Raw genomic sequence first — 14,459 nt, forward strand, 5'->3', positions numbered from 1 at the left:
CATCGCCGCCCTGCTCCCGCTGCTGGCCGCGCTGCAAGCCCACGTGCGACGCAACGCCGCCGCCATGGCCCCGCACGCGCGCCCGGTGCAGACGCTGCTGCGACGCGCCGCCGCAGATGCGGCACGCGCCGCAACGTGGGGCTTCCCCCCAGACCCCATGCTCCCACTGCGCGCCGCCGTGCTGCTCGACGGATTCACCGCGCTGCACGGACGCGTCGCTACCCTCGCGGCAGAGCTCGCCGACCCGCCCGCCGTCGCCCAGTGGACCCCCGGCTTTGCCGCTATGAAGCTCGACTTGGTCCGCATGGAGCTCGACCGCCTGCACGCCTCTGTCAGAGAGGAGGGGCGCCATGATTGGGATGCTGGCGGGGAGGAGGAGGACGTCGATGCGGAGCTGTTGATGGCGGACGTGATGCGCGCCGTGGAGGAGAGGGCACGTGTGATGGAAGAGCGCGCTCAAGGCCAAGGCGGGGGCGTGAAGAAGGAGCAACAGGAGCAAATTGTCTCGCTCAAAACGAGGCTTGATGCGGCGAAAGGCACAGTAAAGCGAAGGGACGCCGAGATTGAGGAAATGAAAATTAGGGCCTCCTTGTTTGAGGAGCAGATGGCGGAGAGGCGGCAGGAGATGAAGCAACTCGAGCTGGCACGGCACACTATCGGCCAGTTGGAGGACCAGCTTAAACGCGAACGGGAAAACGTGCTGGTGCCTGCCGTAGGGCCACGCGACATTGCTGATGCGCAATTACAATCCAATCGCGGTAATCTTGATGCCTCTACTGGCAACGACGAGAAGCCTGCCGTTCGTATCGTGGAGCTCCACCATGATCAAAGTCTAAACGTCGAGAGGAAGGCGCGTCAAAGTGATGCACTCGACAGAGACGATTCTCAGGCTCCAACTTTGAAGGCAACAGAGGCTGCTCATCGTCACACTGTTGATGCAAGTGATGCCGGCGCTATTCCTATTCAGTCTAAAAGCAGGGAGAGTCATGGACTTGAAACCAGTGATGCCGACACCTCCGTTCGAGAAGCAAACCTGGCTAGTACTGACAGAGACGAAGACCAGGTGGACCAGGTGCCGCGATATCTTGAGAGGATAGACGAAGCCAAGGAATCTGCAAGACTACGGCATATTCTTGTACACAGACAGCTTGCAGATTTACAAAGTGGACAATCAATGTTAGCTAACCTGCAGGAGAAAACAAGTTTAAACAGTAACGCTCGGCAAGTGCGGGACTCGCTTCGCGTCGCCTTGCGCAATGCCCGGGAGGCGGCTTCAAATGCTCAAGCAATACGACTAGATGCGCAGACATTACAACCGACGACAAGAGGGGCAACCATGTCGCGAAAGCAATTGCTTCAAGCAAAAGCGCTCGCCAATCGCTACTTGCCTGATGCCCGCCACGACAGGGGACAACACATTCCGGAACACGCCGTGCAATTGCAACTCGACCTTCGCGGTGAACACCAAGATGCATATATCGTTACTTCTGCACTCAAACAGCTGATGTGCCTCTAGTAGTGAATAGTTTCACCTCCGGTTAAGAAATCCTCCTGTATCTCAACCCATGCAGCCATGCGGCTTTTTCCTTTCCATCCAATTTTGCAACAGCCTCAAGGAAAGGCTTTCACCTTTTTCTTTTGCGCGTTCACAATGTACACAGCTTCTTTAGGAACCTAGAAGATATACCAAAGTTGTGTTTGAAAAGCGGAGATAGAGTTGAGAGTCAGTACATCCAATGCGCCTGCTATTCTACAGGGATGCGGACGCCTCGTCTCGCAATGCAACGTGTAGAGAAACTTACCCCCCATTCCTTATGGACGAGTTCGGCAAAGTCTTCTTGCCTCGAACCTTGGATTTCGATAACGTCACGATTATCGGCCGACTACGCATTCGTACCAAAAATATGTAATGCACCAGAACAAAGGCATCGCGAAAAATGTTAGTTCCCCATGAGTAATCCCCGAACCCGTGCATGAAAACCCATCAAAATGCTTTGGAGAGGAAGAACAACATACCACTGTGATCGACGAGCCCGTCGCAAACTTCCTCTTCGCCGCCTTCGCCGCCTCTTTTAGCTTGATGCCGAACAAATCGAGTCCGTACACAATCGTGACCTGCTTCTTACCCTTCCGCTGGCCAAGCATGAGGACAATCTCTGCGGCGGCCTTCTTTTTCTTTCCGCCGCTCGTCTTCTGCTCGATAGGAACGGCAACCTTAATGGCATCCTCGTCCTCGTCCTCGTCCGCACCAGGCATGACGACTGCGTTTCCAGACTCCTCCGCGATGCGAACGGCCTCTAGACGCGCCGCAATTTCGTCGGGGAACATGTCCGGGAAGTGTTCCGGCGCGTGCTTCCGCAACCACTCCTTGCATCTATCGGTCGAAGAACGAAAAATAAAAGTAAGAATAGCATGAGAGTCAGCGCTCGATTCAGCGTCGACAGAAATTCATCATCACACTCGTCCCAAAACAGAAACCTAACGACAACAAGCTGGCATACTTTTGAAACTGATTTCGCGAATGATACTCATGCACTTCCGCCGGCAGGGTGCACACCGAGCAGTACTGGACTTTGAGCGGGTACCGAGGGTCAGCCTGCGGCCCTTGCGGCTCTTCGGCGGCGACCTGGTCACTAGCCGATGCGGCGTTGGACGTGTCGTCTACAGGGGGCGCTCCGGCGTCCATCTTCTTGCTCGGAGGTTGGATTCTCGCACCTTCCTGCTTGTTTCGTTTGTAGAAGAGGGCTGCTGCTGGTCAAAAGATTGAGGCTGTCCGCCACGAGTAAAAGACGGCGGGGAGATGGACTGCCCCTGTTGCGCAGAGAGTGCGGAGGCCGGAGTGGCGCAGGCACGCCGTGCAGCACGGCAATCGGCACCTGCGCCATCCAACGCGACATAACTGTACACGTACAGTGCAGCTTCTGAAAATTATAACAGAAAAGAACACTGCAGTTTTCCGCAAGGACATAATCCTGTCACCCTGAAATACATCCAACAAAACTCCCCCAGTTTGGAAAGGCGACTTCCCGCACCATCGCTGAATGGAGCAACCTCCTAGTCTAGTCTTGAGGGGCAACTTGGTTGTCGGAGATGTAGACAGAGGGGGCTTTTTGTGCTGAAAGACAGCAAGCGCAATTTTAGTAGTCTCAGAAGTGCGGACGATTTCCCGATTCGGAAAGGCGTTACTGTACAACACTTTGATTCTATTGAGAATGAAAAGGTCGAAGGAAACTTTTAATGTTTGTTCCGGGACCAGTGCGGCGAGGGGGCGACCGCCACTCAGGCGATATTGTCAGTTCAAATATCCATGCTCTGCACACGGTATACCTCGAAGCACGGTATATGTACCTCGACGAAAGAACCCGTATTCCAAAATGCATGGCTAGCTCGCCAATATCATGTGTCGTAAAACTATATTCGTGCGGTGCACGCCAGTGTTTCAAAATTCCACACCAAACTACCCTACTCCGTTGGGGAAGAGCAGTCCTCATTCGTGCGTGGCCGCTAGGACCACTGTCGCCTCTGACCAAAAATCGTCGCACGATAAACAACGCAACACACCTGCCCAACTCAAACCAATTCTCCATTCCAAAAGTTAAAATCAAGTTTCAGCTCCTCTCTATTCCTTTGCAGATTCCAATCGGGCTCGCTCCAATTCCGCAAGCTTCCTCTTGTGTCTTCTCTCCAAGTTCTTCGAAATCAATTCATACGACAAAAACATGATAGCGGTATTCGGCACGGTCCTGGCGAGATGACAGCCCATCCCCCTATACAGCGCCTGCCATCCCTCCTCCTTTGCGATAAGCTTCAAGCTCTGCATCATAAATCGATACTTGGGCTTCGCGCCCGCCTTGGGAATCTCTCTCATGAGCACTCGCACCCGTTCATGCGGGTATGTCGCAACCGAGGCAATCAGCTTGGACAAAGCTGCTGTAGCGGTATACTGCAACGGCGTGAGCTCCGCGCGCTCGCCCGGTGCCACCGTCTTCCCCATATGGAGCAATTGCAACTTCTTCAAGCGCTCGTATAGTACAAAATGAATCGCCGCCTCCGACGTGCCCCACAAACTTGCCGAAAAGCCGCGATACAACCCCGCGGGTCCTTCCTGCTTCAAAATCTGGGCGCCCGCATCCAAATACCCTCGGTATTGGTGGCCCCCCAGCTGCATGCGGGTGCGCACAACCCACAGCGGGCTCATGATAAAATTGGAAGTACTGCCCGCGGCCACGGCGGCGGCCAAGTGGGCAATGGGGGAGTCCTTTCCCACAAATGTGGCGAGGAAGGCCTTGGTCTTGGCGTATGTGGCAAAGTAAATGGAACGCGATGGCAGCGTGCCGAGGAGGGAGCTGCCGAGGCCTCTGTAGAAGCCCGCGAGCCCATGGGCATCGGTGATGGAGCGAGTGACAGCGGCCACAGAACGGCCGGCACGGCCCGCGCCAGAGGCTTGCATACGGGTGCGCAGGACTTCCAGAGGGTTGGTGAAGAAGGCCGAGAGCGAACCGGCAAGGCCACCGGCGAGAAACTTGAAGATGGCGTGCTGGCGCGACAATGTCGTGATGGCCGTGGTGGAGGCCGAGGCCGAGGCTAGCGGCGGGGAACCAGGGCGTCGGCGGTGCGAGATGGAGGGGACAGGGATCGGAGTGGCAGTGGCGCGCACGGGCGTCGGGGGAGGGGGCAGGAGGGCGCAGACAGAGCGGCGGGTTGACACACGCATTGTGGGGGATGAGTTAATGGAGGAAAGACGTTAAGGGGTAATGAGGGTGAGTGGGGAAGAGAGGGGAAAGGGATGGGGAGGGGGTGGGGAGGAGGCTGGTGGCGGATGAAAGGATCGTCGGGCGGTGTAAACGCATGTCAACGGGCAGCGGAGATCAAGGTGGCTGGGCATGAGAGGCAATCGCCGCAATCGCTGCCGCGCTGTGGGCGGAAAACGACGCCGTTGGATCGTTTTTCGGGGCAGTGACGTCACCCCGCGACTGCGATTTGATCTCGCGGTGGTTGTGCGGGTAATTCTGTAAGGCGGTGTCATGTTATGGCCTTTTAATTGCAACTGCCTAAAGGTAATTTCAATTCTGCTTCTGGAAAGATATTTAATCCTGTTGGACCGCCTCCTACTCTGCCACTCTACGCTCATTGGACCCTGCCGATGCATCGCGCCAATCACCGTGCGCGATGCATCCAGCTCAGATATTCCATTCAATTCCGCTATTGTTATGCTCTCCTCCTCCCGAAAATCCGTCTCCCGTCCCTCATCTCCCCGGCTCGACCTCCCCGCGTAAACAGGATGCACCCATCAGAACCAAATCTAAAACCACCTCCCCTCCACGCCCCCCACCCACCTGCCTCCCGCTCACCACCGTCTCCGACTCCTACATCGGCGCCATGACAACTCCCACCTTCGTCCCCGCGCCTGCCCTGTCCCGCGCGCGCCCCTTCCTTACGGGCCACGCCCCTCTGATTACCCCTCGTCCCCCCATTTTGCCCGCCCGTACCGCCCCGTCCGCCGTCCTGCAGGAGCCGGTCTCGAACCCCAAGCCTAAGCCTGCCCGCCGCAAGGTCACTAAGGACCCTTACAACCCCTCTTTCTCCGAGTCGCCGCTCTTCACCGAGTGCTTCCCCAACTCCACAAAAGTCTACACTCCCGTCGAGCACCCGGAAACCTCCCAGGTACTCCGCGTGCCCTCGCGCCGTGTCCACCTCGCCGGTGGAGAGGCCCCGGTCGACCTGTATGACACCTCAGGACCCCAGGGTGTGAATCCGAGTCAGGGCTTGCCCAAGCTCCGCAAGGACTGGATTGAGCGCCGGGAGAATAGGGGGGATACCATCTTTACGCAGATGCATTACGCGAAGAAGGGTACCATTACAGAGGAGATGCTCTATTGTGCTGTCAGAGAAGGCTTAGACCCCGAGTTTGTGAGAAGTGAGGTTGCCAGGGGGAGGGCTATTATTCCGAGCAATAAGAGGCATACCGAGCTCGAGCCCATGATTGTTGGCCGAAACTTCAAAGTCAAGATCAATGCCAACATAGGAAATTCCATAATTACATCCAGTATCGAAGAGGAGGTCGAGAAGCTCCAGTGGTCAACCATGTGGGGCGCAGATACTCTCATGGATCTGAGCACCGGCATTCACATCCACCAAACGCGCGAGTGGATTATGAGAAATTGCCCGGTTCCCGTCGGCACGGTGCCCATCTACCAAGCCTTAGAAAAAGTCAACGGCATCGCAGAGGACCTCACATGGGAGATCTTCCGCGAAACCCTCATCGAGCAGGCCGAGCAGGGAGTCGACTACTTCACCATCCATGCCGGTGTGCTTTTACGCTACGTCCCGATGACTGCTAAGCGCATGACTGGGATTGTGTCGCGAGGCGGTTCGATTCATGCCAAGTGGTGTCTCACGCATCACAAGGAGAATTTTGCGTACGAGCACTGGGATGATATTTGCGAGATTATGCAGAAGTATGACATCGCCTTCTCCATTGGCGATGGCCTTCGCCCTGGCAGTATATACGACGCCAATGATGAGGCGCAGTTTGCGGAATTGAAGACGCAAGGTGAACTGACCAGAAGAGCATGGGAGTACGATGTACAAGTGATGAACGAAGGGCCCGGACATGTACCCATGAACAAGATTCCGGAGAATATGAAAAACCAGCTCGAATGGTGCAATGAGGCGCCGTTCTACACCCTGGGCCCATTGGCCACCGATATCGCACCAGGATATGACCACATCACATCAGCGATTGGAGCAGCCAACATTGGGGCGCTGGGCACAGCTTTGCTATGCTACGTGACGCCCAAGGAGCATCTAGGGCTTCCAAACCGTGACGATGTGAAGACCGGTGTGATTTCCTACAAAATTGCGGCGCACGCGGCCGACTTAGCCAAGGGGCATCCCGGTGCTCAGGTTCGGGATGACGCGCTCTCTAAGGCGCGGTTCGAGTTCCGGTGGGAGGACCAGTTTAATCTGTCGCTAGACCCCGTGTCTTCTCGAGCAATGCATGACGAGACGATGCCCAGCGAAGCAGGCAAGGTTGCGCATTTCTGCTCGATGTGTGGACCCAAGTTTTGTTCGATGAAGATCACGGAAGACGTTAGGGCGTACGCAAAGGAACATGGATATGGGGAAGTAGAGGCGGTGAAATTAGGGATGCAGGAGAAGTCAGAGCAGTTCATAACTGAGGCGCAGGGGCAGATCTATGTTCCGAAGGTTTTAGAGCTGGAGGAGTAGGACATGGAGATGCAGATTTGAGTGGATTTGCTGCTTGCATATTGCAGTGACGGTGCCATAAGTCTAGCGGAGCTGCACTTCCCTAAATGGAGGGGTCTATTTCCAATTGATAGTTTTTATAAATAGGAAGCATTTCGTGTTGAGAGGCGACAACAAAAATAGACAGAGGCTTTCATATAAGACCTTTAGTTTGAAATTTTGTTCTCTTCACGTTGGTTCGTGTCAAGACAGAGGGCAGTTTTAAACAGGTGGATGTCTACTCTCACTGATGGGGTTATCTCGACAAGAGAATATGGTTTCTCACGTAATCATGCTACCACCCGGGAATTTTTGTCGCTCTCCTCCCTTCGAGATGAGCTTAGTACAGAGCACAACTGTGTTAGATTTCTACGTACAGTATTCCCAGATCTATTCTCAGTGCCATAATTCTATTGGCCGCCACTGAAAAATGCAAGAACCCACGACAGGGGGGGGTCCCTCAATAGTGCCTACTTTAGTAGTGCTTCCCTCTATATAGTGCTATGGCTCACCCTTTGGCACAGGTTATCATAAGCTCACACGTGTATCATCCGGCATGGTTCAGTACTCAAAGGATGAAGTTATTTAGTTGTGTTATACAGGCTTTGTTGTGTTTGTGTTAGCAGTGTGCTTTGTCCCCAAATACATGTATTTGAGCCTCCTTTATATAGTGCCATCCCCCCAATAGTGCCATAGCTAGAGGTATGTCACGCTATAGCACTATATCGTAGAAGGCACTACTGTAAATCCATTTCTCTTTTATATGATAACGCTGGTACTGTAGCCATGATCTTGCTTGTGTGAGTATCAAGATCATGGCACACCGACATGTTTTAGCTGCCTCATCCTCTCCCTCCGTCCCCCGCCTCTCCTCCACCGTCAAAACCTCTGCCTTCATGCCCCCTTCTCCCCTCACAATGATTCTGCGACGTCTCCCCACCCTGGCCCGCCGCGCCGCCCGTCACCACTACGACTACTCCTCTCCTTCCGCCTCCCGTTTCCCGCTCGCCGCCGGCGCCGCCCTTCTCACAGCCACTGCCCTACCCCTCGCCCTTTCCGACGCCACGCCCTCCCCTTCCCATCCCTCGTTCGACGCGCCACCAATCCCAAAGCTCACCCCTGACTCTCCTCCTTCCCCCGCCTCCCCGCCCAGCCCGCCGACCCTCCTCTCCCGCTACGCCGTCGCCGACGCCGTCGAGAAAGTCATCCCCTCCGTCGTCAACATCCGCCGCGTCGCCTCGCGCAAGAAGCTCTCCTCCTTCATCTTCGACGACTCTGAGGCCATGGAGATCAGCTGCGGCTCGGGCTTCTTCATCTCGGAGGAGGGCCACATCGTCACTAACACGCACGTCGTAACTGACCGCCCGTCGGACCCCGCGAGCGAAGCGGGCGATGACTCGTTTTTGCACGTCACCTTGTCCACTGGCGAGACCTACGTCGGTCGCATTCTCGCTGCAGATCACGAGTCCGACATCGCCATCATCAAGGTCAATATCGACGCCCCCGTGCCTGTGGCAAAGATGGGAGACTCGGATGCCGTGCGCCCAGGCGAGTTTGTCGTCGCCGTTGGCTCCCCGCTCACCTTGTCTAATTCGTGCAGCTTTGGAATTATCTCTACCATTCATCGCGACTTGGCTGTCAGCACGGGAGAGCCGTCAGGGGGTCTCACTTACTTGCAGCTTGATGTGGCCATCAACCAGGGGAGCTCGGGCGGCCCGTGCATTTCACTCGATGGCGAGGTAGTTGGCATATGCTCGATGAAGATCGCGGGCAATGCGGAAGGGATCGGCTTCGCCATTCCAATCAAGTACGCTCAGAAAGTTGTTGAGGATTTGCAGACCCATGGTTACGTGCGCCGCCCATTCGTCGGCCTGACCCTTATTTCGGTCACGCCGCATCTGTTCGAGGATATCAGAAGAGATACAAATTATCGCCCGCCGCGCTGGTTGGAGGCGGAGATGCGCACGACGAATAGCTCCAAGTCCGTAGGCCTCATGGTGCATAACATAACCAAGGGAGGGCCGGGAGATCGGGCTGGCTTGCGAGCGGGGGATGTGGTTGTAGCTGTCAATAATATGAACACGACGACGACGTCTGAGTTTTTGGCTGCGCTTAACTTCCAGGTACAAAAGGATTGTAGACTCAAGGTGAGGAGAGGCGCTCATGGGAATGTCGAGCATGTTACGATACGTCCCGAGGTGCTAACTCCAAATCGGCGATTACGGTAGCTTTAATCAAGAGAGGAAAGGCGTGTTGCCTCCCATTGTATGTAAGGGCGCACGCACCATTTCGTACATCAGATATTTCTTCCGTCCAAACGGCAAAACTGAACATTAACCTTCTTCGCAAGTTTATGATATAATGCAAGATTCTCTACGACTGATTCCTGAACCATCGGCTCCAGATTTTGCATCACCAAGGAGCAATTTAGGACCAGCGCCGTTGTTTGGGGAAGCCTTCACATTTCCCCGTTTTCGTCGTGCAAACGTCAAATAGCTTGTGTGACCCTTCATAGAGCTAAATGGACGACTATGCAGCCTTGCTGCTACCCGAATAACCCGCCCATCATGCCGCCCATCGTTCTTATCAGCCATTTCTAGCCGTTCGGCGCCAGCCGTCTTTAGTTTCCTCCTCGTCGAGCCAGACAATTCTATCCGCTGCCTCTTTCGGTGACGAGAGCTCTCATCATTTAAGGCTGGGTTGGCCACGTCCTTCTGGCTCTCCTGCAGTTCATCAAACCCAGGAGTGCCAAGAATCTGTTCGCGAGTCTCGTACGTCCGCACTGGCGCAGTAACTGTGCGCACTGAATGAAACGGACCCTTGCGGAACATTTCTGCGCTCTTTTGTACTTGCTCCAGGCATGGTGAAAAAGTGCAAACCGTGCCGTTCGGTTTGAGCACCCGTGCAACTTCTTCACCCATCAGATACGGGGCTGGCAAGTCCAAAAATACGGCATCTGCTTCTCCGTCATTTACACCAAGAAAGCCTTGTTTGACGACATCCACGCCGCCAGTGACTTTGACGACGTGCTCAAGGCCTAGCGCCCGAAAATCCTTCTGGGCTGCGTCGGCACGTGGCTTGTGGAACTCAAAGGACCGCACTTGCCCCAATGGGGCAACAGCTCTCGCGAAAGCAACAGAAGCCGACCCAGAACCAGTACCCGACTCGATGAGCACTTGACCAGGGCGGAGGTCGAGAAAAAGGGTGATGACGGCAGAGTCGTGAGGGTAAACTATCTGGGTGCGATGGAACATAGCTAGCGACCACAATTCCGGCGTGGGTTTCAAAGCATGAACAAAGCCAGCGCATGCTTGCGTTCCAGAGCCCGTGCCAGGGTGTGACTTGGCCTCCCACCGCCGGCCTAAGGGATGTCCGATGACATCATCGTGAGCAAAGCGGCCATAGCGGTTGTTCAGAAACGAGCCGGCCCTTAGAACGACGGGGGTTAGTGCGTTGTACTTCTCCTGTACAATGATGAGGTCGCCATCGCACGCGTTTGGCGAAGAAGAACGCCCTTGGAGCAGCGGCATGAATCCGTCCGAGAAGAAGTGCGGTCGGCGTGACGACGCCGGCGAGGCTGACTGGTGAGAAGGAAATGTAACAGCAATGAGCACGACTCAGTCTTTTCCTTTGAAATTGCTGTTTTCGGCCCATGCACGTCAAAAGTTTTATGCATCGTGCAATCACTTCTGAGGGTTCAATAAAGTGTGGATCATGAGCACGCAGATTCCCGCCAGATTCATCATTAAAGAAAGCCTGTCACTTTTCTCCAGTGTTGCCTTCCCCCTCCCTCATCCCCTTCTGATCCAACCCTTCTCCCGTGATGGAACCCATCGTCCTGCTGCTTGCCGCGATTGGGGCTGTCACATTGCTCGCTGTCGTTGTTCGTCTCTTCCTCTTCATCACTCAATACCTCCTCACCTCCTTCTCCTACTCGAAATTCAAGGGAGAATGGGCCGTAGTCACCGGCGCGTCAGCCGGCATCGGCGCGGGCTTCGTTCACGGCCTCGCCTCCCGTGGAATTAACGTGGTCCTCCTCGCTCGGTCCAAAGACAAGATGGACATCATTGCCTCCGAAGTCTCCTCCACCTACGGCGTCAAAACTCACGTCACTTGCTTTGATTTCGGTTCCGCAGACCTCGCCGCCTACGCCGCCCTCAAAACCGAGCTCGCTCCACTCGCCCCGAAGATCCTCGTCAACAACGTCGGCGTCAACGTTGAGTTTCCGACAGATTTTGTTGAAATGGATCCCGCGGACGTCGATCGCATCGTCCGCATTAACATCACCTCCATCAACAAGATGACCGCCATGCTGCTTCCGGCCATGATTGCTGCCAAAAAAGGGATCGTCTTCTGCCTCAGCTCGGGGGGCGGTGCGGTCACACCGGCCCCGCTGTTGGCCCCTTATTCGGGCACAAAATCCTATGCGGATTCGTTCGCCGTCTCCCTGTCCGGAGAGGTCGTGGATAAGGGTGTCCAGGTTTGCTCCCTCACACCTTTCTTTGTCGAGAGCGCGATGGCAAAGATGCGCAAGTCCTTCACGGTACCGTCGGCCAACGACTTTGCCAATAAAGCGCTTAACCAAGTTTGCGTTTCACCAAGAGTTTCTCCGCATTGGGTCCACGCGATTATGGCAGGTGCAGTCACGCTTCTCCCCCTAAAGGCCCAGGTTTCTTACGTAACCAACCTCCATCGAAGCATTAGGACCAGAGCACTGAAAAAGAAAGAGCGTCTCGCTAAGGAAAACTAGGTAGTGACCATACCTATTTGTTGGCCAACCAAACCATCCTCGCTTCTGCATGCATGGACGGGGAGGTAATATATTTTTGCCTTACGAAGCTGCGAATGGCGATTAGGGACGGACCTTAGTGTGCATAGGAATACGGTCTCGAGTGAAGATCTATGCCTCTGCAGCCTGCATTACTAGCGGCAAGTTGTGGAGTTTTCTCAAGGATCCTTCGTAATTGAAGGCCTGCTCAAGGATGAACGAGAGAAGGCCGTTACACGCCGGTACAATATCGCGGTATCAGGTCAGAGCATTCATGTAGAGCTCCATCTAGATATATTTCGCCAACTCGTGCATGTACTGGTTTAATAATATATGTACACTTTACAAGTCACTACAATATACAATTTCACAGCAGAATCAGTCTATCCCATCAAGACCCGAGGCCAGAACGAACGTGCGGTACGACGCCCAGTGGCTGTCCGAGACATAGTCAGCCACGGATGTCGATTAATGCAACCTGAATCCAACCTTCGATTAGGCTCAGGTCTAAGTAGCTGGAAAAGAATACTGCGAGCGTTCGGGCTTATTCGCGATGCCGCCTCGCAGTCTGCAGGAAAAAGAGCTTCTTGCATCCAGTCAACTCTTTTCAATTTAGCATACTCTCCCAGCGTTGAACGATGGTTTATCTTTCCGCCACGATCCCACGGTTCCCCGACCGCTTCGCCAACTGGGAGGGGACCGATGAGCATCTGGTAAAGTAAGCAACCCAAACCCCAGAAATCGTTCGACAAAGTTGCAGGCCGGTCATTCCAGATCTCCGGAGGGATACCTTCAAATCCGTTGTTCCATACGCAACGTTTGATTTCTTCCAGCTCGCGTTCCGGATAGAACTTGTCAGAAGAAGGCTCTGTCTTCATAGATGTCATACTGAAGTCGATTAGCTTCACGGGGCCAATTACTGTGGGATTAGCTTCACAAAGAAGAACACTGCGGGTAGATATGCCACCATGAAGAATTCCAAGGCTATGAAGATACTGGACAGCCTCCAGCACCTGGCTGAACACCTGGTAAGCATCGTTGTCATTCATAGGTCCGTTCAACGCCAACCATTTCTGCAAGCTCGGGCCCGGGACGTACTCCATGATGAGTTGTGTTTCCCTCGGCGTGTGGAAGACTTGACGGCATGCGACAAGAGAGTCCGGGTACATGCGCTTCTCGATGACCATGAGCCTATTCCCCACGAAACTCTCCACCAGGGCTGGTGTGGGAGTTGTGTCACGTGATATTACTTTGACGGCTATGGGGCTATTGCCTCTATCGCTCGCCTTGCCGTAGTATACTGTGCTATTGCTCCCTTCGCAAATTTTCATGTTTCGACAAGCCGAGTAGGTGATGTCATCATCTGAAAGCTTTAGCTCTTTGAAAGCGGTATCCCAACTCGTAAACTCGTTTAATTCTCTGGCTTGAACCACGAGACAAGACGCGAAGCCACCAAACCCGGTACTTTTCTCCGTGATCTCAAAGGTAAGATTTTTCTCGTCTGCCTCAATAGTGGCATTCCGCAAACGCACTGAACTCGAAAGCCAAGGCACGTCGAGGACGCCGTAGTCGCGGAGAACAACTTTCGTGAGGAATTTTCGAGGAGGGCGCTTTTCCTTATGGATGTAGAGCTGCACGGGCGAGGACGTGATGGATTCGTTATCCTGCATGAAAAGATCGAGGGGGGCGGGACCGTTTTGGGACCGAAGTGGGTGCGAGGGGCGCTCGATGTAGCAAAGACGGCCGTCGCGAATAACATCCATCAACTCGATAGCGTCCCCAACATCCATTTCCAGAATCCTTTCGCTTGCCATTTTGGTGGTGCCATTAGGATGCGAACTGTCCTGTGCCTCGTCCGCCATGCCGCCTTGCTTCTCCTGCACTTACCCAAGCGACTGCAGCAACCGGTTGTCAAGGCCCCACCTGAGTTCTGCATACTCTGAGACAGACGCACTGCCCGCCCGGTAATCGCTAGGAGTAGCACGTCAGAAATTGAAAGTGGCCACACTAGGATACTTGACGGTAGTCTCCAGGTCTCTTGCTGCCCACTCTGCAGCTTCCGCTGAGTACGAGTTAGGCCTTTGTATTCAGGTCCTTTACGAGGACACGTGGTCGTCACACGTTTGCACAGTATTCCCTGTTTACACGTGTACTTGTTATGGGTCCCTACAGTATCTTGAGGTGTTATCATACCGCGTTCCGACCCCGTAGCTTGATCTCGATGCCCTGTTCTGCCGAACGATAAAGTCCCTTGTCTTTCCTAGTGCATCCGCCTTGACCGTTATCCCCTCCCCGCTTGTCTCTTTCCAGAGTTGCCGCACAGCTGATCCCACTATGGCACCCGCCTTTGCACTATGCCCCGGCATCCGCGCCTTCTCCGGCAAGCCCCTAGACGCCACCACCTCGCGCCGTCCGTACACCCCCCAAATTCGCGCGGCCCGCA

At 54.6% G+C, this 14,459-nt stretch overlaps 9 protein-coding genes; 4 read left to right on the forward strand and 5 right to left on the reverse strand.

Moving 5' to 3' along the window:
* Window positions 1-456: 456 nt before the first annotated feature.
* CHC_T00007655001 (hypothetical protein) lies at window positions 457-729 on the reverse strand. Its single transcript, XM_005711278.1, has one exon. The coding sequence runs from the start codon at window positions 727-729 to the stop codon at window positions 457-459; it is 273 nt and encodes a 90-aa protein (XP_005711335.1).
* Window positions 730-832: 103 nt separating this feature from the next.
* Window positions 833-988, reverse strand: CHC_T00007656001 (hypothetical protein). Its single transcript, XM_005711279.1, has one exon. The coding sequence runs from the start codon at window positions 986-988 to the stop codon at window positions 833-835; it is 156 nt and encodes a 51-aa protein (XP_005711336.1).
* Window positions 989-1,088: 100 nt separating this feature from the next.
* Window positions 1,089-2,734, reverse strand: CHC_T00007657001 (hypothetical protein). XM_005711280.1 is given in 6 exon segments: window positions 1,089-1,611; window positions 1,612-1,674; window positions 1,803-1,883; window positions 2,017-2,374; window positions 2,502-2,686; window positions 2,687-2,734. The coding sequence occupies 4 exon segments, from the start codon at window positions 2,684-2,686 to the stop codon at window positions 1,612-1,614; spliced, it is 687 nt and encodes a 228-aa protein (XP_005711337.1). The 5' UTR covers window positions 2,687-2,734; the 3' UTR covers window positions 1,089-1,611.
* Window positions 2,735-3,237: 503 nt separating this feature from the next.
* On the forward strand, window positions 3,238-3,723 carry CHC_T00007658001 (hypothetical protein). Its single transcript, XM_005711281.1, has one exon. The coding sequence runs from the start codon at window positions 3,238-3,240 to the stop codon at window positions 3,721-3,723; it is 486 nt and encodes a 161-aa protein (XP_005711338.1).
* A 1,446-nt stretch (window positions 3,724-5,169) lies between these two features.
* CHC_T00008819001 (thiamin biosynthesis protein) lies at window positions 5,170-7,389 on the forward strand. XM_005711282.1 is given in 3 exon segments: window positions 5,170-5,379; window positions 5,380-7,230; window positions 7,231-7,389. 1 exon segment carries the CDS (start codon window positions 5,380-5,382, stop codon window positions 7,228-7,230), a length of 1,851 nt encoding a protein of 616 aa, XP_005711339.1. The 5' UTR covers window positions 5,170-5,379; the 3' UTR covers window positions 7,231-7,389.
* A 755-nt stretch (window positions 7,390-8,144) lies between these two features.
* On the forward strand, window positions 8,145-9,476 carry CHC_T00007659001 (hypothetical protein). Its single transcript, XM_005711283.1, has one exon. The coding sequence runs from the start codon at window positions 8,145-8,147 to the stop codon at window positions 9,474-9,476; it is 1,332 nt and encodes a 443-aa protein (XP_005711340.1).
* Window positions 9,477-9,599: 123 nt separating this feature from the next.
* CHC_T00007660001 (hypothetical protein) lies at window positions 9,600-10,778 on the reverse strand. The gene has a single exon (XM_005711284.1). It carries the CDS (start codon window positions 10,776-10,778, stop codon window positions 9,600-9,602), a length of 1,179 nt encoding a protein of 392 aa, XP_005711341.1.
* Window positions 10,779-10,962: 184 nt separating this feature from the next.
* Window positions 10,963-11,998, forward strand: CHC_T00008557001 (beta-ketoacyl reductase). Its single transcript, XM_005711285.1, has 2 exons — window positions 10,963-11,245; window positions 11,301-11,998. Exons 1-2 carry the CDS (start codon window positions 10,963-10,965, stop codon window positions 11,996-11,998), a joined length of 981 nt encoding a protein of 326 aa, XP_005711342.1.
* A 315-nt stretch (window positions 11,999-12,313) lies between these two features.
* CHC_T00009115001 (Tyrosine protein pseudokinase) lies at window positions 12,314-13,878 on the reverse strand. XM_005711286.1 is given in 2 exon segments: window positions 12,314-12,399; window positions 12,400-13,878. The coding sequence occupies 1 exon segment, from the start codon at window positions 13,876-13,878 to the stop codon at window positions 12,400-12,402; it is 1,479 nt and encodes a 492-aa protein (XP_005711343.1). The 3' UTR covers window positions 12,314-12,399.
* Between the last annotated feature and the right edge of the window lie 581 nt (window positions 13,879-14,459).

This window comes from Chondrus crispus, genomic scaffold (assembly GCF_000350225.1).
Source record: "Chondrus crispus Stackhouse genomic scaffold, scaffold_80, whole genome shotgun sequence".
NCBI lineage: Eukaryota > Rhodophyta > Florideophyceae > Gigartinales > Gigartinaceae > Chondrus > Chondrus crispus.